Below are 26,777 nucleotides of genomic sequence, written 5' to 3' on the forward strand. Positions count from 1 at the left end.
GTGGCGAGGCACTGGCACAGGTTGCCCAGAGAAGCTGTGGCTGCCCCATCCCTGGAAGTGTTCAAGGCCAGGTTGGATGAGGCTTTGAGCAACCTGGTGTAGTGGAAGGTGTCCCTGCCCATGGCAGGGGGGTTGGAACTGGATGGTCTTGAAGGTCCCTTCCAACCCAAACCATTCCATGATTCTGTAATTGTCACCACCCCAATCAAATAGTGTAGAAATTATAACAATTGCTTTTTTTCTTGTTTACACAGAAACTTTAATCCTTAGAAATCTATAAGTTTATCAGATCTCAGTCTATGATGTCTTTAATACACAGCACCACATCTTTACAAACATGGCCAACTTTGTCTTTCTTGTACACTTCACATCCTGGTAGCACGAACTTCCAGATTTTAAACACCTGAAACCCAGTTTTACAGCACTTAAGTCAGTCGCTTTTTTGAAAAGCATGCTCTATTTCAGAAGTGCCCCAGCTTCCGGAAGATCCAAACCCCTCCTCCTCAGACCAATTCCTCAGCAACATACCACAACTGTTCCTCCTCACCTGTCTTGCTGCTACAGAGCAAAGAACAGTACTGTGCAAAGGTGAGGAGAAGCATTTTGGAGACTGCTACAGTAGAGGTCCTGGTTTTCAACTTCCTATGTACTAGTTAAAAGTTCCACATACAGAACTTTTCCTGCTCTTCCCGATGCCTTCAGCACCACAAGGACCACAACTATCACTTCACACCCAGCAACTGGTACAATAATCAGATGTCTTGGGAGAGCAGTGAACTCTGTGTCCACCAGCCAAGCCATGACGCCACTCTCCCTGGAGTCACACCTATATGCCCGACCATTGAACTGCTAACCATTAGATGGTCTACCTTCCCCTTTTCCCTGGATCCTGGCCTCTTGGGGTTATCTTGAGAGGAAAATGATACACAACCATGATATGGAGAACCTAGTGCTGGACTCGTAACTTCTCTGCACCCAGTTCAGAGTTTTCCTGCTGCAAGACCAGGGCTCTTCCAGTTCAATGTTTCTTGAGGTGAACACTGACAAAGAAGGCTACGCCAATGTAACGGCCAGCTACAACCAAGAAAGGGCAGTCCAGATCATAGAATCATAGAATAGTTAGGGCTGGAAGGGACCTTCAAAGGTCATCTAGTCCAACCCCTCTGCAAGGAACAGGGATATCTCCAACTAGATCAGGTTGCTCAGGGCCTCGTCCAACCTGGCCTTGAACGTCTCCAGAGATGGAGCATCCACCACCTCTCTGGACAACCTGTTCCAGTGTTCTACAACTCTCATGGTAAAAAAATTTTTCCTAATATCCAACCTGAATCTACCTCCCTCTATTTTAAAACCATTACCCCTTGTCCTATCACAATGGGCCCTCCTGAACAGCCTCTCCCCATCTTTCTTGGTGAAAGATCCTTCAGCTCTCACCATGTGTAAACTATGTAATTACGTGAGCACCAGGAAAGTGATAGTGTTTGATAAGGGAAATAATAAGACCACTGAATTTTGAAAAATATCCAGGAGAGGCTTTGGCAGCAGTCAGTTCAGGAGCAGAAGGTTTGAACCTCCTGGTGGCATTCAGGGCAAGCAAGTTTATCTCAGAAACTCTCCAGTCACAGAGGACAGATTCCAGGAGATTTGGCTGGATTTCCTCTTTCTCATTTAGAAGGATAAAAAGAGATTCGTGAGGGTCTCCAAAATATCTAGGATGTACATTACCAGGCAGCAAATCGGATATTCTCTGCAGAAATGCTAACAGCCTGCAGCATGTCTACCAAAAGAAGAGCTCTGAAGGCTTTCTGCTTGTTGAGACAGGACAGTGGACGCTCCAGTGCAGCACAGCTTGGACGTAGTCCATGCAGAAACACAAACGAGTGCCCTGAGTGTATTTTGCACCGCTCCAAGTCCCAGGACGCAGGTGAAACGACTGCTTCCTGCAGATACTAGCCTTAAGCTTTTAGATCTGACAGGCCCCACCCTGGAGATAATCCTCCTTTATCTTGCTTGGTCATGATGGAAGGAGCTCAAGGGCACCTCCTTCCTTACCACAGGTTAACCAGCTCCTCCAGCGCAAACAGGGATGGTTTCACCCACTCTAAGGGAACTGTCAGCCAAAGGTCAGCTGCCATCATCCGAGGAGGGATGAGAAGCTGCTGAGATACAGCCTAATGAAAGACATCCCAGAGGTTTCTGCTGTCACATGCTGCAGAGTAGCCAGGCAAGATGTAAGGACAGAGTGGAGCGGGACGGATTCATACAAAATGAAGCCCTGCACAGTCTGCAGTATGTGCTGAAGTAGAAAGCTCAACGGTGAAGACCAGCATTGCTTCAAAAGATACATGAAACAGGCAGACACACGGCAAGACTTTTGGGCGTTCATCTCAACACCTAAACTTGTGGCAGACTATAAGGATGAAGGAACCTATTCTCCAGCCTATCTACTCCTCAGTAACTAATAGAAGAAAAAAACATTTCATCTGAGAAGGGGTGCCATAACTGCTAGCACCTTTGTTCCACACAGTCCAGAGGGAAACATGATGTTTCTGTTCAGCCTGGGAACTCCTTTGAAACACACCGGAGCAGAGATGAGAAGGACAGCACCGTGGCACTTGTCAGCTAAGACAACAGCAGCTAGTTGCTATTCTGATCTTCTGTATCAGTGAAAGGGTTCAGCTTTTTAAGAAAAGAGACCAAGTGGTCTCCACTTCCCTATTGTGATAGCGAACATGGCCCGCAAAACATCCCCACCCAAGAAGCCTCCAGCATCAACAACTGCCATGAAAAGGACATGACACCACAGGCAAATGATCAAAACCTCTATGTTCCAGCAGTAGTAAGGTCCTCCACCAGAAGAGCTTAAAGAAATCATCCTGGTACAAAAAAGTCACCTCATAGACTAGTAACTGGTTTAAATAAGAGATCAAGGATCAGAAAAATGCTCCCAGGAACACAGAGATGAGGTGAAGACATCATACCACAGGCTCAGAACAAATACCTGTGACCTGAAAAGGAGACTCAGGAAAGGCAAGAAAAAGAAGGGGGGAAAGAAAAGGGGAGGGTGAAAAGACCACCATGATTAAGCAGTATGATAAAGAGAACTCGTCCCACCAGCCACATCCTGGGCTGTACCAGTACAAGCGCAGCCAGTGGGTCAAGGGGAAGGACGCGCTCCCCTCTATTCACCACCTCTGAGTATCGTGCTCAGTTTGGGGCTCTCCGACATGAGGAGGAGTAACAAACTGGGGTGAGTGCGGCAGAGGCCACCACAACAGCCAGGGGGAACAGAAGATGAAGAGGGGAATGAAGTTGCAGCAAGGAAAACTCCAATTAGATACTACTAAAAAGACTTCAACCGTGAGCGTGATGGAACAGTGGAAGACAGGTCCAGAAAAGTTACTGAGTCTCCGCTCTCAGAGACAGTCAAAAACTTGACTACATATTGTCCTGAGGAACCTGATCTAACTTCTGAAGTTGGCCTTGCTTTGAATCATAGAATCATAGAATGGTTAGGGTTGGAAGGGACCTCAAAGATCATCTAGTTACAACGCCCCTGCCATGGGCAGGGAAATCCCCCACTACACCAGGCTGCCCAAAGCCTCATCCAACCTGGCCTTGAACACCTCCAGGGATGAGGCAGCCACAACTTCTCTGGGCAACCTGTGCCAGTACCTCACCACCCCCAATGTAAAGAATTTCTTTCTTATATCTAACCTAAATCTCCCCTCTTTCAGTTTAAATCCATTGCCCCTTGTCCTATCACTACCCTTGTAAAAAGTCCCTCTCCAGCTTTCCTGTAGCCCCTTTAGGTGCTGAAAAGCTGCAATAAGATCACCCCGGAGCCTTCTCTTCTCCAGGCTGAACAGCCCCAACTCTCTCAGCCTGTCTCCATAGCAGAGGTTGAGTGGGGAGCTGAACTGGATGACCTACAGAGACTCTTTCCAAACTAAATTATTCAAAATATCTTGACTCAGTTTTGCTGACAGGCAGCAAACTCTTGGCTAGCAGTGCATAAAGCAGGATGTCTACCAAGCTGAGAAAAGACAGAACTTCCTGAGACACACATCTATGCCGCAAGCTAAGTCCTCATCTGATCACACCAGCTGAACTCAGCTTTATTCCTAGCTGTCAGGGAGGATGGATCATCCAGGAGAGACTGGTTCCTGATCTACAGAACAACCCTGAACTCAAAAAAACCCATGCCAGGGTGACTGCTGCCCGGCACATCGCCATGAGCCCTGCAGCTCTTCAGCTGAAGGGCTCCTGAACTTCAAGTCCACTTGAAGGAAAGCAACAAGGAAGGTTCTGCTCTGATGTAGAGATCTCAAGAACAGAAGAGACTTTAAGAGAAAGCACTATGTGATTTCATTCCTTTGGACCCTTTTTAAAAACAAAAACAAACGAAAAGCACCACAAAGCGAAACACCCGCGCACGTATCTCACTTCTCCTCTGCAATCAACTCTTCAAACACCGCGCTCCACAGCTGATGGCTCAGCTACTTCATTCTTCTGACCTCTTGAACGAAAACCAGCTGAACAATTAACGATTTGTTCCTGTGTTTTATGGATAAATAACACTGTTGTTATATTACCCTGCAACAGGAACTAGATAATAATTTAAAAAACAAAGATTTACAAGTGTTTTATTGGCAAATGACATTGTTGTATCAACTCTTCAACTTGAGCCAGATAATCCTTTAAGAGCCAACACTGGCATTTGGGAGCCTCTAAACATTCCTACTTTTTCAGAGCCCTTCATAAAAAGTTCTCCTGAATCATCTCTGGGGTTTATAGCTTCTCCAGCTTGCTTCCCACCCCTGATGTTTTGGGAAGAAAAAAATACTCCTTTAATATTTCAGACCTCAAGTCATTTTGGTCAACCTTATTGGTTTTTTTTTAAACTTCAAAGTTTGTTCTTTCCATTTTTCTCATTTCAAGAAATTCTGACTTTTGGAGGGTGTACCCCTCTCCTCCCTAGCCCTCGTGTCTAATTACATCAGCTATTTTGAGCCTCTCCAGCAGCCCACACACGTGTACACTGCTCCTCCACTATGACGTGTCTCTCTTTAAGGAGTCTCCGTATCATCTGAAAGCATTTTACCCTCAGGATTGCATCTTCTTTGTCAACTCTTCTTAAACATAGTGCTTCCCCGAGGATGTCAGACACGAGTACTTAGGGTCAGTGCTGCAGAGCAACTTAGAAACCCACATTTTTTGTAACGTAACTCAGAGCATGAGTCAAAAGTTAACACCCTTTCCCTAACTAGCCTCTCCGACGCAGTCATTTACAGCATCTAAAAATTTAGTGTCACGCAGTCATGTGGCATGCACACACCTATAAAGAAGAAACTGAATTTTAACGATACTTTTACAGCCTTCCAGGCCCAACAGGGAAGATTTCCCCCTGTATCTGCAGGCAGTGCTCTAGCTCTTCCTCACCACCTTCTTAGCGCATCGGTGGGTAAGACAGTGTCCTTGTTAGTATTTCAATTTTCTTATTCCTACTGAGTCTGGAACCCTGTGCTGCTAGAGTTTTTCTTGCTGCATGGTGGGTTTTGATGTTTTGATTTTTTTTCAATTATGCGTGCGAGCAGCCAGGATCACAGTCCACAGCTGGAACTGTGTTCCAGGTCTATATTGCTTCAGAAGGGCAGTGAGAAATGCCATTTCTGGTTCAAGCCTCACAGGAGCTGTGATTCAAGGTCCCAAATTGTTTGAACCCACAATAAAGGCACCATCTAAGCCTGGTGCAATAACACCAGAGTGCTTGGTCCTGACTCCAAAAACACTCAGCAAAAATCTGTCGAGGAGCAAAACACCCAATTACTCTGGCAGAACTACCTCCACCACCTTCACCTGCTCCCATTAGTAAGCCCCAGACCTCCTGGATTTGGTGGCAGCTGTCAGATTTTGTTCAAAGAGCAGGACATGCCTTGGCACAGGGAATGTTTCTTACGTCCTGATCTATTTGGCTGAGCTGAAGGTGAAACAGGGTAAAACTGTGGCCACTTTTGTCTCCTCTAGCGTAGCTTCGTCACGTGCTGGTGTCAGCTTCCTGAGCTTCGGTGTCACCCAGCACAGCCCCACTGGCCAGCTCAGTCCCTCCCTACCACCCAAGGGTGCTTTTCTGTTCCTCTGGCTCTACTGCTGCTGCTGCTGACACTAGCACACCTGGAATGTAACAGAGCAGCCATCACTTCTGCACACACTGGTGACACACAGCTTCATCAGAACCACGGCTGGAGCACTTTGCTGGCTGCCCTTCTGCCCCCACCCTTCGCTGGGGTGTCACCATAAGGGTGACAATACTGAGCAAACCGGTGGACATTACAAGAAATAACATAATTGCTGAACTCAGATAAAACAGGTCATCTTCCACTTCAGCTCATCCTGCTTAACTTTACAATTTTCTGTGCAGATTCATCCTCCCTCTCCATGTACTGCAAAAAATCCCACGCACACAACCCAGGGCAAAAACACATCCAATAGCATGTTTCCATTGTCAGACAACACAGCTTTAAATTAGGGCTAGAAACTTGTATTTTTATAAAAAGCAAATACTACAAATCCATAAATTCTAAATTTAAGATTACACTTTAATCTAGACACACAGCACCTTGGAAAAGTGTCACTGAAATTAAAAAAAAAAAAGAATATGACCACAAGCTTTCCTGGTGCACAAAGTTTTGCTCTTAAGCTTTAAATGGGAGCGTAACTTGAAGACAAACTTTAACAAGACGATCATAATGACCGTAGAACTGTACACAGAATTTGAAGACAAACCAAAATAAAACAAGACTCTCATCAGGCTGGATTTCAACTCCACAGCGTACAGCTTCTATCCAGAACTTCAATCCGCCACATACTTGATTGCTGGTTATTGTTTCAGAAGATGCCCAGAGAAGCTGTGGCTGCCCCATCCCTGGCAGTGTTCAAGGCCAGGTTGGATGGGGCTTTGGGCAACCTGGTGTAGTGGAGGGTGTCCCTGCCCATGGCAGGGGGGTTGGAACTGGATGGTCATTAAAGTCCCTTCCAACCCAAACCATTCTATGATTCTATGTCAGCTACTTTGTTTTTCCCATCTACTATTGATTAACATATAGGAAGCGATGGATAAAATGAGCTTTGAGACCTACAAAGCCTCAGATTAAAAAAAATCGCTCTATTCTCTTGAAAACTGAGAGGAAAATAAAAATTTCATCTTCAACTCCTCCACCACCAAAAGCATCAGCTGCTTTCTGAACTTCTTGGTGCAGAACAGCTTCTCACTTCCTCGATTCCAAACACTCCAAACCAGTTTGGCGTATACAACAAACTCAAAACTAGTTAAGACAGTATTTGTGGGCATCATCAAGCACAATCCACTGCTTGTTTTTTCAATGAATAAATGATAACATTCAATATCATTCAATATAAATCTCTACAGAGTCTGCCTGCCTGTGTTATCCCTGGTTTTGGAGGTTTCAACTCTGGACAGACTCCATATGGGGGATCCAATAACTGGAGTCCCTTTTTCAAGGATTCAAAGAGCCTTTCAGCAGAGGATGCACCGAGAACTCAGCGCCCGCTTTCAGACAGGGGAAAAAAAACCCCACACCCTTTTTTTTGAGTTTGGGGTAATAATACATTTTAATCCATTATGCGTCATACATAGGATATATACCTTAACTAAAGCCAGGCAAAGTGACCTCCTAAAGCCATCTTCTCAACACTGAACATGGAATTCTTGGAACTGCCCCACACACTCCATCAAAACTGCTGCATCAGTAGATCAATTCCAAACAGAGCAGACAGACAAAAATAAACGCAGACACACGCGAGCGATTCGGTCAGAAGAACGGGCTTGTTCCCACTTACCAGCAGCCTCGGCAGTTACCATGGCACCAAATTGTTCCAGCCTCCTGCTGCACCTCAGCCTGCCGAGTCAACACTGGGTGCTTTCTGAAGTCGGAATAGACTGAATCAGCCACACTCACCACCAGACACAACACAGAATCACAGAATTCTGGAATGGTTTGGGTTGGAAGGGACCTCAAAGATCATCCAGTTCCAACCCCCCTGCCATGGCCAGGGACACCCTCCACTACACCAGGTTGCTCAAAGCCTCATCCAACCTGGCCTTGAACACTGCCAGGGATGGGGCAGCCACAGCTTCTCTGAGCAACCTGTGCCAGTGCCTCACCACCCTCATTGCAAAAAATTTCTTCCTTCTATCTCATCTAAATCTGCCCTCTTTCAGTTTAAAGCCATTGCCCCGTGTCCTGTCACTGCACACCCTTGTCCAAAGCCCCTCTCCAGCTTTCTTGTAGCCCCTTTAGGTACTGGAAGGTGCTAGAAGGTCACCCTGGAGCCTTCTCTTCTCCAGGTTGAACAGGCCCAACTCTCTCAGCCTGTCTCCAGAGCAGAGGTGCTCCAGCCCTCGCATCATCAGCTCTGCCGCTTTTACCCACGCGCTGGCTCTCCTCGACCACAGCAGATGACCGACAGGCCTTGGTCACAAGCCCACACGCCAAAAGATGCTGCCTCCAGACATGCCTCTGCAGAGCACACAGCCACCAGGACTGCCAATATTTTTCCCTCTAGATCTTAAAATATCACGACCGTGGTAAGATTAAGTTCAAAGAGACAAAGCTTTTCCATTCCCTCGCCCAGTTCCCAAGTACTTCAGCAGTAAACACCAGCACATATGCTACTCCAGCACAGTCATGTTTAAATAGGATGGGATTCACTTCTGGCTCCTAAGAGTGGCTGATTCTGCAGTGCAGATAATTTCAATGTTGCAATGTAAATGTATATATTTTTTAAAAGATACGTTAAATTTTGCTTCTGTCAATAAAAGACTTTCCCTGGAAAAAGAGATGGAACAAGCCAAAACGATGATTGTACTTCTAAGTTAAATTTCAACTCGTAAAGATACAAAAGATCTCAGATGCACTGACTCAGTAGGCAGAAATTATCCAAAAAGCTACAAGAAAAGTCATTTCACAGGAGTGGCAATATTTGACTAACCTAAATTCAAGGAAAGGGATCTCTTAGAGAGGCTGTTTTAAACATCGCACGCGTAGAGCTGTACGCTGACGTGCGGTTTGTCCCCAGAAGGGGAACCCACCCACGCGACGAGCAAAAGACGTCTTCTTCAGAACAAACTTGGTACCCAGAGAGCCTGCCAAAAAGGGAACGTAAGAAAAGGTTTTTTGGCTTGTCTAAAGCTACTTTGTGCGAGCAACCCACAAAAATCCTCATAACCCTGAAGAAAAACTGAAGAACAGACCTGCCCTTTGATAGCAAGTAGCTAACGCTGAAATTCCAGCGCTTGCATCTACTTGGCTTCATTCTTCAAGGAATGAAGAACTTGTTGGGTAGAACACAGGAGAACACAGCAACACACCTCACGTATACTTGTACTTTATATTCTTCAGTTTTGAGGATCTCAGGAGCAAAGAACATCTCCTTTTGAATGCCTGGAAAGCACCCAGCACACTTGGGAGGCATTGCTGTACACAAAATAAATAAAGGTGAGGCAGAAGGAGGGAGAAAGCAATTAGTTCATGGTCTTAACCAGACCAGGGCAGTATAGTTTAAAACAAAGGAGGAGGCATTTCTTTACCCAAAAGCTACAAGACTTTCTCCACGAAACGTCAAAAGAATGCTCATCTCAAAGGCCGGTTCTGACAATTAGCAGAGCAGATTTATTAAGGCTCTGCCATGAAAACACAGACATTATGGTTCTACTTTATTGGTTGGTAGGCCATGACTTCCAGTAAAGCGGTCGTTCCCTGCTCAGTTGGGGAACTGACAATATCCCCAACACGCAGTAGAAATTCTTGGGATTGGCATTTTAGTTCGTGGCTCAGCCAAGACCACGCAACCCAGCTGAGCCGTGAGTCAAAAAAGGGATGTTCCCCTCTTCCAGAGGTGAGCTTGTGATCATAGAATCATAGAATCATAGAATGGTTAGGGCTGGAAGGGACCTTCAAAGGCCATCTAGTCCAACCCCCCTGCAAGGAACAGGGATATCTCCAACTAGATCAGGTTGCTCAGGGCCTCGTCCAACCTGGCCTTGAATGTCTCCAGGGATGGAGCATCCACCACCTCTCTGGGCAACCTGTTCCAGTGTTCTACAACTCTCATGGTAAAAAATTTTTTCCTAATATCCAATCTGAATCTACCTCCCTCTATTTTAAAACCATTACCCCTTGTCCTATCACAACTGGCCCTCCTGAACAGCCTCTCCCCATCTTTCCTGTAGGCCCCCTTGAGGTACTGGAAGACCACTGTAAGGTCACCCCGGAGCCTCCTCTTCTCCAGGCTGAACAGCCCCAACTCTTTCAGCCTGTCCTCATAGGAAAGGTGCTCCAGCCCTCTTATCATCTTCGTGGCCCTCCTCTGGACCCTCTCCAACTGGTCCATGTCCTTCTTATGTTGGGGGCTCCAGAACTGGAGAACTGATTCAAAGGCTTGCTGCATCCTGCAATTGTTTCTAATGACCCCACGGATCTGGGAGGAATCCTGTCCTCCCACTCCTTCAACACGCACAGCCAAGTCTAAAACACCCAAGCTAAATTACTAAATTAGAGATTAATGATACACCCCATCACACCGGTGGCATTTTGGAGACTTTCAGAGTCTCCTGTGCAAAGCTCTGAGCTGCCGTTCCTGTCGTCTGAGGTGGGCCCTGACTTCAGGCCAGGTTTGAAGAGTGGAGAGAAGTGATAACCCATATCAACCCACCACCTCCAACCACGTCGTCGCAGTTCTGCCGGGGGAAGGGGCACGCTATTTTAAAGCGGTGAAAAAACAAGTTACATCTGCTTAAAAAAAAATTACCTTCGCCCCATAAAATGCTGGATTCCAACTGTCTCTGACTCCTCAGTGTAACAAACATTTTGGAACTGCTTTATCATGGAATATAATGAACCTCTGAAGCGGAATTGGTTCTGGTTTCATTCGTGGATGTTGTGCTGTTCTGTAACAGGGTTTCGGAAATAGCACTGACGGGCTCCAGAAAGAATCCCAATTCCCCAAGCAGAGGTCAGTAAAGACAAATAATGCAAGGCTGAAAAGAAGTAGATAAAGGCAAGAAAATAAAATTCTTAAGAGCTCATTAAAATCAGCTACAAGTACCCTGAGGCACGGAGGAGTCCACTGCACGTCAGCCCTTAGAGAGGCAGAGAAGCTCTAAAAGCCAAAGTGTGGAAGAGAAGGTGAGTGAGCAGGACAAGATTAAGAGGCAGCAATTTGGTAACATAACCCACCTTCTCAGTCTGTTTATCAGTAAACACTGACAAAACTACAGAGGAAGAACAAAACCTATTTTTGTTAGACCAAGGTATCAGATTCCCAGTTCCATTCCAATTTTAGGATCACATGCAAGTGGTATCTGTCAGCTGCTGGAAGGGTCAAACCTGTCCCTTTTCTGTGTTACCTTCAGGAAGGGAAAAGACTGATGAGGTAGATTAGCAATATATGTAGGAATACTGAAAGACAGAAAACACAGAAGAAAGATGAAGACTTGACCTGAGCACCATTTAAGACAGAAAATGTGTAACAGAAGCCTCACCAGGCTAAAATCACCGCCAGGATCTGGCCAGAATAACCAACTTCTCCATCTGCCACCACAAGCACCACCACATCCAGCAAGACCCCGAACCTTGCAACATGCAGCGGTGGAAACCAACCGTATCTGAAGCTGAAGTGTCTGAGTTAGTTTTCCAGCTTTACGTTTTTCACTCTTGACAGCTGACTCGTTCTCCAAGTCAGCTGACACTCAACAAAGTTCACATAAACCATGTCGGCGGCCAACGGGGCAGTCTGGAAACAGCACGAAGCATTACTGATATTAATTCTCTGCTTATTTATTCTGGTTACACCCAACAGCGTAAGGAGGAAATTTGTTCAGTTTGCCCTGCTGATTAACAAACCCCACTTCCAAACGCACTGTTCAGAGCTGCTGCAAATTTTTATCCAATATGTTCGGGAAGTTAAACAGGTTTCCACGACTCAGTGGACTTCAGGTTGTTAGGTGGCCAGTCTAAGCAACAGGCTGTTTTTCCTGGCGTGAACAAAGCCTAGAAAACAGTAGAGGAACACCAGAGGTACCACAAATATCAAACAGAAAGGCACCCAAAGGCACCACGTCATATAACGACTACAAGTTTCACCCTGAAGACTAATCTTGCGGTTCAGCCCGTCGTAACACACAGGCAGCTTCAAAGAGCAGCTCGAGTTCCTGATCTCGCCACTGAAAAGCAGGGGAACAATAAAATCCCATAACCAAATCAGAAGAAAACACCCCGCTGCCAGGTGGCTGGTTCTGTTAGGAGGGATTCTGCCATCCTCGCTGGCCAATTTGCTCTGGTTTAGGCTTCGATCAGGCAATTGAGAGTTACAATTCTCATGCAAGGAGGATTTACCTGCTCACACAGGTCTTCGTGAAATTACAGAAAAAAAACCTGCAATACTTACGTAAGAACTATCTCTTTATGTGGGAAACACATTACAGAAAAAGTAGCACCCAGAGAGTTTTGGCAGATGTATTTATGAAATAAGAATACTTTCTCTTTAAAATAGCCAGAGATTTAGGGTGAGCACCAGGAAAGCAACACACGCTGAATCCATGACATCTTCACAACAAGGACCAAAGGCTGGATCTGGAGAGCATCAACACAAAGAACTTGTAAACAAGAAGGAAGATTGTATCTCCAGGATGGAAGCTGTAGTGTGGAAGCAGAGATCCAGTCTCACAGCACAGGTACAATGGAAACCCTGTGTGGTTTCCATTAAAAGCAGTTAAGAAAACGAATCTGGTCGTGCAGTCGATAGAACACAGTTAACACAACTCAGCTCTGCAGGGCCAGTGGCCCAGCTGAAGAAAAAAGAGTCAAGCTTCACTGCAGATGATAAATTCTTTAGCAGTTCATCACCCCAGAGCTTAAGTGAAGGAAAAAAAAGTTCCTCCTCTATAAAAGTTATGCAACTTGTACAATTTAATTATTAAACAGACTTGCTTAGATCTATAACCCTAGAACATTTAAACAATTAGTGCCCATTATTCTACGATTCGATTTATTAACTGTAAACATATTCTGAAGAACTGAAGCATAACAATTTTTTACACATTTTCAAAAAATGTTCAGGTGATTTTGCCATATTCCTACCTTTTCTGTAACAGAGATTCAGAAATAATAGAGGGAGGAGAAAGAAGGAAAAAAAAACTCACAACTTTTCCCGAAATTTTTCTTCTTTACTGTGCAAAATCTCACCAATGGACAAAAAAGAAAAATTAACAGAAAGAAGTTATCACTGGTTGAAATCTCGGAGATGTCAGACTGCAGACATGCCTAAGTGCACACATCACAAGTGAAAAAGTCACACATCACCATCACTACTCCCATTTCGTTCCCTAATTTCACAAATTATTTCATAAGAAATGGCTGTTCTGCCATCACAATGGGCAGCCCCATGATTCTGTTACAAAGCACTGAGTTTCACTTTTCACTTCACTGATTTAGGGAAAAAAAAAAACAGCAATTAAAAAAAAAAAAACAGTTTTCAACTGCAAATCAGCTATTGCAGTCTCACGACTTGATTTACGCCGAAAAAGCTGCTCTCGATCTTACTCCCTATCGCAGGAGTTTAGCGGAACGACAACCAAAAAAACCAACTTGTATGGGATGTCATCAGTTGACACGAAAACTCCACGGAAAAGGAGAGCATCTCTGCACTTCAGAGCACCAAAGCTCAACCAGTGAGCAGCTGAGCAGGCAAGCCCTGCTTGGGCAAGACCGTTTGCAAACGGGAACAAGGTGGGAACTGTTTACTGAATCCACTCGGGGGATTTATTCGTGTGTTGGTTTGTTTAAAGGAATGTCTGCGGGACAGCATAAATCCAAGCAAGCAGACATAGCTGCAAACTGAAGAACAACCCCCTCTCTGTGCTGGGTTTGGATTCTTGGAAACCAGGATGGAAAAAAAGAAAAAGGGGGAGGAAATCAATTATTTACAGGCTTATCAGCTACAAATGAGGGATCGCACGGCACATGTGGACACTACAAGTCCGCAGTTGCCCCGGAATATTCCTTAGCCTTCCCTACAGCCCCAGCTGGCCACGCAGGACGTTGTAAGGTGTCTGTGGGATAACCGGCCGAGGGATGAACGCAGCCCGTGCCGTTAACGCCACCGATGTCGGAACGCTCCGCGGACGGGCTTTCCATCGGCATCTGGAAAGCATCAGAGCACAGGAGTGAAAGGCTTTTCAGAGAGCAATCGCACTCACCGTATGCTGAAGAGAAATGGAAAGCTGGCACGGAGAAACGTGAGCGAGGAAGAGAGGGGCAGCTCCTTGTTCCTCGTGTAAAGACTGCTACACAGCCAATGCACCTGGCCTTTATTTTCCTTTCCTTATTCTCTCTGGCAGTCAGAGAGAAACTAAGCTATTCTGAAGTCTGGGGCATGGTGTACTTGTGTAAGCAAGCTAAAGGAAGATTGTAAATCAACTGTGGTATGGACTAAGCTAGATTAGCTCTTTGGTTGCTCTCCTCAAAGCAGTCTTTCCTTCATCCCTCGGAAAAGCATCCACAACCTAAGCTAGTGCCCACCAAGCCCTCCGGACAACAGGCTGCACATCTCAAAGGAACTGTGAAACAGTTCAAGCTGGTGCTGCAAGGAGGACACTAACACGCTCTGTTGCCCATGTCTTCCCAACCTCCCCTCCTCTGCCCTTCTGGGTCTCCTCTTCCCTGCTTCACACGCAGAAAGTGCTGTATCGAGGGCTGATCCAGCAAAAAGACAGTTAACATGATCCAGCTCATTACACAGTCACCACTGCTGGCACACAGGAAAGGGTTTAAAAAAAAAAAAAAAAAAATCATGGCAAGAAGAAAAGCTAGCCTGGCTCTTTCAGCAGCCTTCCTGAGAAGGCTCAAAGTCCTCGTGAAACTGCCTCGCTGCCCCGGCACGGAGGGCTGTGCCACTTGGCACCTCCTCTGCCCGCAGACACGGAACACGCGGAGCTGCGGCGGTGCCGGGGCGGTCAGACGCGCTGCAGACGGCCGGCACGCCGAAGTATCCGTGAGTAAGCAGCTATCCAAATCCAAACAACCACCAAAAAACACAGCTGTCGACGGCAAAGTGCCATCGCAAAGGCAATCCACGGGCTGCCCGACTGCCTCTCCCAGGAGCAGCTCAGAAACGGAGAACAGGCTGCAGGACGGGTGACTTTTGCTAGGATGAGGAATCCGTGCCCAATCGGGGCGGGTCTCCGGGATGTCCTCCCTGGTCACGCTCCATCACAAGCCACTGCATAGCTGGGGGAGGTAGAACAGGTCAAGGGATTGAAGCGGCAGCCAGGAGCAAGCTCTGCCACCCATGAGACAACCCACCCTGCCCCAGCACAAAGGGGACAACAAAGGGCGTCCTCTTGAGTCACAACAGCCTGGGAGGTGTGGGTTGACTGTCCTACCCCGATGAGTCTCACCCTGTTCCTGTTTACCAAGCAGAGAACATCTCGTGGGGAAACAGAAGCTGTGAGATGTGCTGACACATCAACAGCAAACAGAAACACGTATGTGAGGGAGAGAGGAGCCCAGTGCTTCAAACATAGTTGAGGTTGAACTGTTATAAACACCACCGTGACAAAAGCATGAGTTATTTGTGGCAGCTCGGGAACACAAGAGTCACATACATTTCTGCCAGCCTGCTCGTCTGAGGAATGCTGGAGGCAAGCCATCCACAGAACCACGGAGAGGTTTGGACTGGAAAGGGACCCTGGGACCTTCCTTCTTCATCCTTGTGTCCAAAGCATAAATAACTCTGAAAGCCATGTCAGGCAGCCTGGGGCTTCGCCCAGGCAAATCTGACAATGGAGATGCCACAGCCCCTCTGGGCATCCTGCTGTGGTGCTCAACCATTTTCAAGGGGAAAACTCTTTCTCATGGCCAGCCGACATTTCCCTTGCCACAACTGGTGACCTGCTGCCTCTTGCCCTTTCGTTTCAGTTGACAACACCCAGGAGACACACACACACACTCAGGAACTAAGCACCCAGCAAGTCTTAAGATAAAACTGTTCAACAACACTTTGAATGCAACTAAATGAGGGCTGCTGCAATCCCACCGTTCCCTCTCCCAGCTCAGCCCATCCCTTTATTGACTCCTTCAACTCACGTCAGGGAGCAGAACCCTGAAAAGCAGTACTCAATTAAAAAAAAAAAAAAGGCAGCAATTTCTGACAGTGACGTCAATAGATTAAATCACCACCATTATTTTGATGTGGCCAGTTTTCAGCTAATTATCTCCATGAACCAGCTCACCGTAGGAGCGGGTGGGAGACTGTCAGCACGAGGGAGGGCACAGGAACACACAGCAAAGGGAAGGGCAGAAGCCCACAGTCTTGACTTGTATCTTCTCAAAAGTGCTGCAGAACCACTCCCTGCGTGCTCGGCGCAGACAAGGAGGCACGAAGAGGGCTGCAACCAGAGGCTGCAAGCCAAATTCTCCGTTACTCTCTGAGGATAAGAACCAGCTCCCCAACAAAGATGAGCACAAACAACAGATGCATCTACTGGCAGATCTCATTTGTTACGTTACCTACCCTCCTTGTCAAGACAATTTTTCAACAGTAGCCTGGCGGCCTCCCCTCTCCCAGAAAAAAAAAAAACAAAATACAACACAACAACAAAACCCCAGCGGCAGCAAGAGAAGGGAGAAGTTACAACGGCGGTACTGGCACCTCAGCTGTCTCTATAGCTCAGGTTTCTCTACCACAGTGACACCACCAACCCAGAACTGGCACCGTCTGATGCCAAATCAAGAACCCTCTAATCGCAGCGTATCATATCCGGGCAGCAACGTCTCTTGTCAGGCTGCAAAAGTCATCTGGTGAGCTTCAGGATCCTTACATTCCCAGTAAAGGCCACTGGGAGCTTCTATCCCACTTCTTGCCCGCAACTAGTTCCTGCTGTTCATCAGCAGCTGTTGCACCCAACCAGAGTGCACAGCACTCGACTGACAATTTATCAGCACAAAGATGACAGCTTTGAGCTACAGAGCAAAATCAGAACGAGCTCCTCAAAGCACACTTATGGAAATTCATCCCACCAAAGTATTTTTTTGAGTAAGTCTTGTTTCAAAACCCGATCGCTCCCATTTTAAACCTAAATGTGAAAAGCTCTCACAAACTCCAGCAAGAGAGACACGGCGGATAAACCATGCGATCCTCACCCCACTGCTCCATCCAGCATAGCTGAAATAACGAGCTACACAGCAGAGACTTTACACCTGAAGTAGCCATTCTGGAAACGAGCTCAGAAAGATTCCTCTTTCTCTCCTCTTCCTCTCCCTCTTCCCTCGCCAAAGGGCTTCCAGTTGAGTTCCTAGGGACACACTTTAGTTGAGTTCCTAGGGACACGCTTTACCAGTTATGCCACTTGAAAACTTCCTTTCCTTCCCTCCAAGCCCTTCTTTAGATTTCCAGACTTTTATTCCTTTAAAGTGAAGCCATCATGGTATAATAAAACATGGGAGAGCTTCCTAACAAGTAAAATATCTCCGCTGCAGTTTGCTATTACAACATACCGAGACTCTGGTGAGCAGCCTTCGAACTAGGAAAGATGAGACAACATGAGAGCACCTGCTAAAGCGACAGGCAGGCCACAGCCACAACACAAACCCACAACCATCCCTGGAAGTGTTCAAGGCCAGGTTGGATGAGGCTTTGGGCAACCTGGTGTAGTGGAGGGTGTCCCTGCCCATGGCAGGGGGGTTGGAGCTAGATGGTCTTGCAGGTCCCTTCCAACCCAAACCATTCCATGATTCTATGACTTTGGCTCACAACTATCAACAGTTCACGTTCGCATTGCTGTAATGTTAATACACACGGTCCCGTGTCTTTGAAAGTATTCCTGGGAAGCAACTGTCCCTACAGAACACAGTAAAAACAAAAATGGACTATTAATATAGAAAACTCTGATCTTGGGAAACAAGCAGCAAATTCCATTACGTCCCTGTAAGACCGATCTAGAACGCAGTAAGGATTAAGCGCTGCTCAGTGACCTTTCGTAATGTGATTTCTTTGGAAAATTGCCTTGCAAGTTCACTGTAAATGATTTTAATTTTAGCAGTTCCAGAAAGTAATCAAGTGCAGGGTTTCAAAGCAGATGAGCAGCTCATCACCAAGTCGGGGAGCTGAAAGAATTAAGATGGTCTTTTTGTCAAGCGTTCGGCCTCGCATCCCCCTCTGCACAGACAACCTAATAATTATCACGGCCCTAAACGCAGCACAATCCAGTATCCTTTGCAATTCCCTTCACACATAGGCCACTTCTCCATTCAACAATGACAGCAAAAAAGTAAGTGAACAGTAAGAAAGGACGACTTTAATTTGGTTTCTAACAGGAATGTTTGCTGCCCTTCCTTAAGACCCCTAAACCAGCCTGAGTTCAAATGTTGTCCTGGAAGGACTGGATTAATTACACTCAACATCATCTCCTGTGCTGCTTTCCCTTCTGGATGGTTGTATCTGTGATATTCATCCTCCAGCAATGAAATAAAGCCAAACACATGCACACAGAGCAGGCTGACACCTTTGTAAGGATTGAAAATTAATCTACACTAGCAGCAGAAACCCAGACCTTGTTAGAAACGCCCCTTTATTGCTCTCCCACCTTCCCCAACATCCTGAATATGGCTCTAAAGGAACTCCACATGCAGCCAGGTTCGGTTACATTTTTAGATCAAAATAACAACCGTAAGAGCAGGCGAGATTCAAACCCCAGTTTTGAAACTGCTGCCAGTTCAGCTCTCCGAGGAGCCGCCCAGTAAGGGCCAGCTGCTTCCAACGCTGCTGATAAGACTGGTGACTCCTGCAGTTCCTCTACTTGCTACTGCTCAAAGCAGTGTGGGCTGATAAGGCAAAGGCAGTCTCAACAACAGCCTATATCGTTCAATATTACCACAAAAAAAAACATGATTTGGTTGGGAAAAACGTTCTCCTACTCAGCATTCTGGTTCCAGCACAGCCTCCTGAGCTTCCACAGTTGTTATCTGCCATGACACTCCGTGGTGCAGTCTATCCTGAGATAATGCCTTGAGTCCCAACTCAGGTCCTAGCCTAGAGATGACAGAACTAGTGCAGGTTTCAGCTCATGTCCACAAGCATCTCGTTTCCCTCTCTTTGAACATCTTTTCCTTCATCATCCATACGGAGATTCCGAAAGAAAAGGCTCACAGGTTCTCCTTCCAGTGCTCAAGTACCGCTACGACTACACTTCTCCATGCAAACATCCAACAGTCCAAAATTAAGTTCGAGGTTCCTCCCTTCTATTTCACTCCACATCTGAAGAACCATAATTCCAGAAATCTCAGTGATGAGACCGAACTAGCAGGAGGAAAAGCTATTTTAGTTCAAAACGCACCAGAGACCCAAAGTTCCCTAAATTTTTAAAACTGCCCATAGCAAACAGCACAGAAAGCAGCTACTTCCAGTTCGTTCCACCACATCTACACCTATTAACCAAGAGAATTGGTACCTGCCTGTTCCACCCAACAGCCACGGGACCTCTACCCCTTCCAGAAAGGCGGTCAGAGTACAGCAGACCTGCTAAATCCACACCACCACCACCACCACCACGTCGGATCCGAGCGAGGCACTCACCCATCTCTCCCTTTACTGACGATCTTCACTTCGAAGTAATAAATTCCACAGGCTGCAGGAATGGGGTGCGTAGCCCTGACGGAGGCGGCGTCTTTGTGGTTTTTACCGTGACCTAGGAAAGAAGAGAAGTGTAATTCCTGACGGGATCTGAACTCTCCCGCGTTTTGTCCCAAACTGCCGCAATCTGGACACGGCGGGGAGCGGTTTCTACCCATCTCCGACACCTTAAAGTACGCTTTTCCGAGCGCCGGAAGGCGTGATCCTGCGCTGCCGCCACGAACGCTCCCCACGCCGCCAGCACTGGGGTTTTTCCTTAGTTTTCGCTGCGGGGTCAGCGAGGAGACCCCCCCCCCCAGCGCCGCCTCTCCCCCTCCCCACGCGGGCACCTTGAAGCCCAACGCACACAAACGGCAGGCGACGCGATTACACAAGAGGGGAACGACACCCGTGTTTACCAGCCGGGCAGGGAAAGGAATGCCCAGTTCCCCGCCGGGTGGGGAGGGAGCGCGGCCCCCAGCAGCGCGCGAGGAAAACCCCAGCGCGATCCCCGCGTCCTGCAAGCCCGCGGGCGCCCGTTTTGCGCGAACTCGCGGGGCCGAAGCCCCCGTTACGCCGCCCGGCCGGGCTGTAAGCACGATGACAGCGTGAACCGACGATGTGGCCGCACAGCCGGGCCGGTGCCACCGCGAAGCGTTACATAAGGCGGCCGCTCCGCTCCGCAAAGAGCCGGCGGCTCCAGACCACCGCCGCCCCCCCCCCTCCCTTCCCCCGGGGGGCCGCCCCGCCGCCGGCCGAGGCCGAGAAGCCGCCCGCGGCGCCGCCGCCCGCGGCCCGGCACCTTTGTAGTGGACGCGCAGGTTGCCCTGCGAGAGGCCGATGTAGTTGTACTTGTCCTTGGGGCTCCAGGAGCGCGGCAGCGGCGTCTCCTCCTGGTTGACGGCGGGGTAGAGGCGGCGCAGGCGCTGGCTCAGCTCCCGCTCCTCGGGCGGGCACGGCGGCGCCGCGGCCCCCCCGGGCGGGCTCCCCGCCTCCGCCATCTTGGACGGGCTTTGTGTCACCGGGCGCGGCGCGAGGCCCGGCGCCGGCCGCCGGCCAATGGCGTGCGAGCGCGGCCACAATGGCGCCGCGCCGCCCGCCGGGAAGGGCAGTCCGCGCCGCCGCCCGCCCCTCGCGCCCGCCGCCGGGACTGGGGGGGCCCGGCAGGCCGCGCGCTCGCGGCCCCGCCCCTCTCCCCGGCGCGCCGCGCGCTGGGAAACGCGTGTCGCCCCCCCGCCCGCCTCCGGTGAGCGCCGCCGGGGGCGGGACTGCCGTTCCCAGCATGCTCCGCGGCAGCGCGGCGCTGAGGGGGCCGCCTCGCGCCTGGCCGCCCGCCTGCGCGCAGGGGTGGATTTCGGCCGCGCCGGGGCTGGCGAGCGGCGCCGGTGCGTCAGGCGCTGCTGGGGCAGCTATGGCGGCGCGCGACGGGGTCCTGGCGCGGGGAGGGTAGCAGCGTCTCCATGGCGACGGGTGTAAACAGCGCGGGCGGGCCGGGCCGTGGCGGCGCGCCGCGCTCCGCCGGGCGGGGGAGGGCCGGGCCGGATCGGCGTGCGGGGCCCGCGGGGAGAGCCGAGCCGAGCCGAGCCCTGCCCTTCCCGCGGAGCGCTTCTGCTTCCCGGGCCCGGCCGCACGTACGTCAGCCCGCCCCGCCCCCCCCGCCGAGAGCCGCGTCCGAGCGGAACGGGGGCAGCGGGACGCGGTTCGCCGCACCGGCCCGCCTGGAAGTGTGAACAAGCGGCGAGGGAGCGCTGCGGGAGCTGCTCCTGGGACTTCGCGGCGCGGCCTTTCTGTGGGAAGCGCCGCGCTCACCCGCGGCGGAGCTGCTGGGTGCTCCTGGGTGTTCGCTTCGCCCGCGTTGCTGTTTCTCCCCGCTGTTTGTGGTCAGTTTACCCTTTGGAAAGCAGCGCCTCTCCCTGCAAGTTGTGTCCCGTCCCATCCCTTCATCAGAGCATCCGCCTCTTGTTCTGGCCAGTCTGATCGGAATAGTTACGAAGGCAGTGGGGTCTCCTTGCTTTTCCTTTCCTGGAAGGGGATGATGTCTTCTAGCACGTGGGTCTGTGTTCTCCTGGCCCCCCCTTACCTGCCCGCTGAGAGCGCAGGGCTGCTCCCCACGAGATGGCGAGACGGCTGCCGAAGGCGACCGCAGCACCAGCACGGCCATCCCCAGCAGCACCCACGACACAACAGCTCCGGTCCCGGACGAGGCCAAGTGATGGATGGGGTGCAGAGAGACAGGACTGGAGACAAGGCTGCAGTGTAGGTCCAAGGCACATCCAGGAAGGAAGGCTGAATGTAGTTACAACTGCAGAGTAGCTCAGGCAGGGTGTGAAGGCCCAGGCCTGAGCTTATGCGGAGCTCCTGGACCAACTGGTAAGAGGGCACACGGTCTCTTGGTCATGGTGAGGGTCTCGGCTGAGGCTGGTCAAGGTCATTAAGGCCCATTGGAGACTCTGACATGTGCCTGGGCTGCCTGAAAAGCGAAATTCTGGTGTGTTTGTGACTGAGCCTACTTTTCTCTGTATGTCTTGGGCCTCCATCCAGCAGAGAGGAGGCCTAATTTATACCCCCAGAGAGATTTTTGTCTTTGGATCTTAGGCTTGTATGATGCAGGTAGTCCAAAAGCATGCTGTCCTCTGCCTTTCCTGCTGGAGAGCTCCAACATGGACAGCTATGCCTACATCCATTCAAGAAAACTTACATACAGTAAAAGCAACTCTGATTATATTGAAGTTGTATGTTTTGCACTTCTGGGAAGTACCTTTCATCCTCAAAAGGAGCGAGTTTTTCTCGCTTCGATTTCGCTGCGTCTCACGATGCTGAAAGAGCCGTCAGTACCAAATCCAGGCTGTCTGTGCCACGGTCCACGTAGCAATCGTTTTCACTCATGGGGAAAGTCGTAGGTGCTGCTTTTTTTCACTTGCTGTGGCTGCCTTTTAATTTCCAAACATGGGCCGCCTTGTAGTACGAGACCCTGCTTTTGTCAGGTGAGTCACAGGCTGTCCTGGCTGGTACGTGCCGAGTGATGTGGCTGTAAATGTTGCCCTTGTCTTAAAACGCCAGCCTGTAAGTAAAAAACCACACATATGGTCTTGGGTGGTAAGTGCGCTCGGCTTTTATGGAAAAAATGGAAGCGAAGGGTGCTCAGTACCTGGAGTATCAAACTGGTAGGAAGTTTAGCTGCAGGGAAGAAAAAGATGCATTTCTGGGTAGTTAGGAACCTTATTTTGCTTAAATGCATGAAAAGCGCCCTTCAGATTCTAAAAGATGAGTTACTGTCAGGTTCAAGACCATCTAAGGAACCCGAAAGGGCACAAGTCCACGGACCTGATGAGGTGCATCTGCACGTTGAGCCGCTGCAGCGCCTGCAAAGTCGCTGTGATCTCTGGGCTCTAGCATGGCCACCCTGATTTTCCCTAAAACACACGTGCAACCCGATGTTTCCGTCTTAAAAGCCCTGGCACCTCTACGTGCCAGTTTCCAGTGCAGGAAAGAGAGTTCCTGGTTATATTTGTTCCATGGTTTGCAGTTCTACTGGCTGCCAGGCCATCCGTGTCGTGGCGTTACGGTCACCCCAGGGAACTGGCTTTGCAGGCACTTTTGAGACCCCAAATCCTGGTTCTTCACCCGTGGGTAACGGCTTTTCTAGCTCTGTTTCTAACCTCCCCTCTTCAGAAGATCAATTCGTTCTGGCTCGCCTGGCCGCAGGGCTCAGCCTGGCTGCGCTCACTGGGACCATGAGGAAGGTACCGAATGTTGTGCCAGTTATCGACCGGTCACCAACCGTGTCCTGGGCTGCATCCAACGCAGCGTGGGCAGCAGGTCAGGGAGGGGATTCTGCCCCTCTGCTCTGCTCTCCTGAGACCCCCCTGCAGTGCTGCGTTCAGCTCTGGGGTCTCCAGCACAAGAAGGACACGGAGCTGTTGGAGCGGGTCCAGAGGAGGCCACAAAGATGATGTGAGGGCTGGAGCACCTCTGCTATGGAGACAGGCTGAGAGTTGGGGCTGTTCAGCCTGGAGAAGAGAAGGCTCCGGGGAGACCTTCCAGCAGGTTTGCAGTGCCAGGTATCCCTTTCTTTTGCCCTTCCAGTTCCATCGTTATGACTTGAACAACCGACTCTAAGAGTCTTGAATTTAATTAACCCTGACTTTGCTGCAGCTAGATGCTGAACATGTCTCAACAGAAAAGAAAGACCAGATGGGGCACCGTACCTCTCCTTCTTGCACCACTCCCAGCCATCGAAGCCCCATCATCTCCTGCCTTCAGTCGGAAGCCGTTCGGGTCAGGAATGTGGCAGCTGAGGAGACTGGTTGCAGATGTGTGTTCTGGCAGCACAGCTGCAGGAGGAGGCAACACCATGGAAGGAAAGAGGAACCAGCAGCTTCTTCCTGGCAGGTTCTCTCCTTAGGAAAAGAGGGTTCTCACCATGTTTTAGCAACACCGCAAAAAAGTTGGAAACTTCATTACTACTTCACATCAAAATTTTCAAATTCTGGCACGCAAAGCCTTGAGGACACACTCAAAAAGTTCCACAATGGCAGAAAACGTATTTCAAAAAGTACAAGCTTTGCAATATGTGTGTTCAAACAATAAAGCTGTTTCCTTTGGAATATTTGTCATGGTTTAACCTGGCCAGCACTGAGCGCCACGGCAGCCGCTCGCTTATGTTCCCCACCTCCAAGAATGGGAAGAGAATTAAAGGGGAAAAGGGAAGGAGACTCGTGGGTTGAGATAAGAACAATTTAATAATAATATAAAAGTAAAAATGATAAAATGATAAATGAATATACACAAACAAGTGATGCACAGTGTAATCACTCACCACCTGGTGACCAACACCTGTCCCATCCCAGCAATCAATCCCAAAACAGGTAAGTCCTGACACCGCAATCCTGGTGGAATGAGAGGCCCAGAGAGAGAGAATTCAAAGTCTGAGAGAGTCCCCACAGCGGGGAGAGGGAGAGAATGAGAATTCCAAACTTTCCAGCCAGCCCTCACCTATACACTGGGCATGACGCTGCATGATATGGAATACTCCATTGGCCAATTTGTCCCTCAATCCTAAATCTAAATTCAAATCCTAAGGGGAGTTGGGGGCCCTTTGTCCCGGCTGTGCTCCCCCCCAGCCTGTTGTGCTCCTGCACACTGGCAAAACACGGGAAGCTGGAAAGCCCTTGATGTCTCAGCACCAACTGTAACCATCAGTGCGCTGTCGACGTTCTGCTCACAGCAAATCCCAGAGTAAATCCCAAACCCAGAGCTCTTCTGGCTGCTACAAAGAAGAACTAACTCTGTCCCAGCTGAAACCAGGACAGTGTTGCAAAAAAAATCCCCTTTATTGTCTTAATGGAATTACTTTATAATTTTTAAATTTTAAAATTTTAAAAAAAAATACTCAAAAAATGACTGACCTTTGTATTGGTATCGTCTACCAAAGACATTTTAACTCTATTGGTCATGGTTTCCTTTAGTGTTGTGCCAAACCTGTTTAACTTGCCAGCGGTGCTGCCAAGAGCCGGGCTGGATTTCCAGGAGTCCTTACAAACTGCGGCATCTGGCTGTAGTTTCAGGAAACCACACCGCACACAGCTTCCCCCCGAGACAATCCCACTTGCAGTGGGATTTAGGACAGGTTTGGGATGGGGAGAAACAACGAGAGGGTGGCAGGCATCCCGTGCGACCATCAGACCGACTGCACCGGTGCAGCCGGAGCCCGCACGGAGTGTCCCGCCCCAGTAGCCACGGAAGAGTCACCAGTGAGATGATGTTTGTGCTGAGGTTTGACTTACCCCAACATGCTGCCCACTCTCAGCCCCCTCTGTCCTGTCTGAGGCTGCAAAGCAGCAGCCTTGAGCCATCCCTTCTTCACAGACATCTGGAAATTAATTAAAGACTCAAGTCTAAGCCAAATTAATCCATTTCAAGGTTCAAGGTTTCAAGTTCAAGACAGAGATGCTAAGAATTAGGGGCAAAACCCAAAATTTTTTCTCAGAAATTAAATGAGCCAATGAAAAGTAGATTAGGACAGGGAGAAACAAAGACAAAGCTAAAAAGATCTTCCTCCAGCTCTCTTTCTTCCCAGGCTCAACTCCCTTCTCCCCACCAAGCGGCGCACAGAGAAAGGAGAGTTCGAGTCAGTCCATAACATTTTGTCTCTGCTGCTCCTTCCTCACACTCTTCCTCTACTCCAGCGTGTGGTCTTTCCTACAGGATACAGTCCTTGAAGAACTGCTCCAGCATGGGACCCCCCCCCCAGGTCCCTCCCAGCAAACCTGCTCCTGTGTGGGCTCCAGCTTCCTGCAGAGCATGTCCACCTGCTACGGCGTGGGGTCCTCCGGGGGCTGCAGGGTTGGTATCTGCTCCACCATGGTCCTCCACAGGCTGCAGTGGGACAACCTGCTTCCCCATGGCCTTCTCCATGGGCTGGAGGGGAATCTCTGCTCCAGCACCTCCTTCTTCACTGACCTTGAAGTCTATAGGGTTGTTTCTCAACGTTTTTCTCCTCACTCCTCCCTCCCACAGCTGCTGCACAGCGTTTTCACCCTGTCTTAAATACATTATCACAGAGGTACCACCAGCGTTGCCCAGCTGAGGCCAGTGGCCAGTCCATTTTGGAGCTGGCTGGAACTGGCTCTGTCTGACACAGGGGGCAAAGGCCACTCCTGCAGCCTTTCCCCCATCCCATTACCAAAACCTTGCCACAGAAACCCAACACACACAATGAACTCCAGCTGCATCAATCTCTCCCAGTCTACCCACCATGTGTGCACCAGAAAATTTCATCTCTCAAATGTCTTAAACTACTGCTTGCCTGTTCCCCATGAGATTTAGTTATAGATAAAGTAAGTATAAAGTATATTTTCCCATTTCAATTTACCTCAGTCAACAGCTGAGGTCACATATGGATTATGATCCACTCTTGACACAGCAGCCTAGACTTGCAAAGAGGAGAAAACACCAAGTTTGAAAGCCCCTGCTCTAGAAAAATACACAGCTGTAACAAGGATCTGCTTCTTTTCAGAAGGCAGTGTGTAACTGTTCTCCTTTGAGCAAACAACTAGTTAGTACAAAGAGCATCACCACAGTTAAAC

At 49.1% G+C, this 26,777-nt stretch overlaps 1 protein-coding gene across 4 annotated transcripts in view; it reads right to left on the reverse strand.

Moving 5' to 3' along the window:
* Positions 1-20,690, reverse strand: part of RANBP10 (RAN binding protein 10) — an 83,462-nt gene extending 62,772 nt beyond the window's left edge. The window contains exons 1-2 of one of the 4 annotated variants that reach the window (XM_086621179.1): positions 20,492-20,690; positions 19,654-19,765 (exon numbers count right to left, since the gene is read on the reverse strand). In XM_086621179.1, coding sequence (XP_086477305.1) covers positions 19,654-19,765; positions 20,492-20,690 — 311 coding nt within the window. Of the gene's footprint in view, positions 1-16,312; positions 16,332-19,653; positions 19,766-20,056; positions 20,082-20,491 lie in introns of those variants that run through there. The other 3 variants (XM_086621183.1, XM_086621181.1, XM_086621180.1) reach the window with 3 other exon arrangements.
* Positions 20,691-26,777: the final 6,087 nt, after the last annotated feature.

Source organism: Tauraco erythrolophus, chromosome 15, assembly GCF_009769465.1.
Source record: "Tauraco erythrolophus isolate bTauEry1 chromosome 15, bTauEry1.pri, whole genome shotgun sequence".
NCBI classification, from domain to species: domain Eukaryota; kingdom Metazoa; phylum Chordata; class Aves; order Musophagiformes; family Musophagidae; genus Tauraco; species Tauraco erythrolophus.